General features: G+C 37.6%; 1 protein-coding gene across 1 annotated transcript in view; it reads left to right on the forward strand.

Annotated features, from left to right (window-relative positions):
• Positions 1–148: 148 nt before the first annotated feature.
• The window catches only part of LOC119586375, a gene marked incomplete at its 5' end in the record, with an annotated part of 5,985 nt that continues 5,407 nt past the window's right edge, over positions 149–726 (forward strand). Inside the window, 1 exon segment of the mRNA XM_037935087.1 lies at positions 149–532. Coding sequence (XP_037791015.1) covers positions 149–532 — 384 coding nt within the window.

The following is a 726-nucleotide window of genomic DNA, read 5'->3' on the forward strand; positions in this document are numbered from 1 at the left end:
CGTTATCTTACCAATAGTTCTTTTTCCCGTTTTAACTCAAATCTTTTTAATGCCGCCGAACCACAACTATTAGCAGCAATAATTTTGTACTTACCCTGTCGTTGTGATTTAATGCTTAAGATTAATACAAACTCATTTTCAATTACAGAATGCGTGCCGAGAAAGTACTTGAAAGCGCATATAAAAGGCGGTGATCTTAAGCTTAGAGTCTGGGTTCCAGAGATCGGTGACACCAGTCTTCTCACTCTGATCTCTGAGAATGCTCGGAAGGGGATTTCAAGAAAAATCGAGATCAGGAAAAACGTAACAACTGTACAGACTAAAGATGAAGAAAGTGCCAGCCCAGAAGAAGAACTACCGATACAAAACAACAGCCTTCCTCATGGCTGGGTAAATTTCTTGGTCACTTCAAAAGAAAAGTTCACGGTAACTGTTCCTGACGTCAGCCTAACTCTCATAGATATACAAGATGTTGTTCTGGACAAAAACATAAAAATCACAGGAAGCAATGTGACAGTCAACTGCAGGTTACGTAAGTACTTCAGCTGTAGAGAAGCATGGTTTTCGTTTGAATTTAAAATTTTCTTTCTAAAAGTAACAGTGGTGTTTGGTGGTAAGTACAGTAATCATTATTAATTGATTTTTAAAAAATAAAACACGGCTGCAACAATAAGGACGACAGGTCTTGAAACTGGTAATACAGATGATGGAAACAATATGGATGAT

This window comes from Penaeus monodon, chromosome 21 (assembly GCF_015228065.2).
Source record: "Penaeus monodon isolate SGIC_2016 chromosome 21, NSTDA_Pmon_1, whole genome shotgun sequence".
Taxonomy (NCBI): Eukaryota; Metazoa; Arthropoda; class Malacostraca; order Decapoda; family Penaeidae; genus Penaeus; species Penaeus monodon.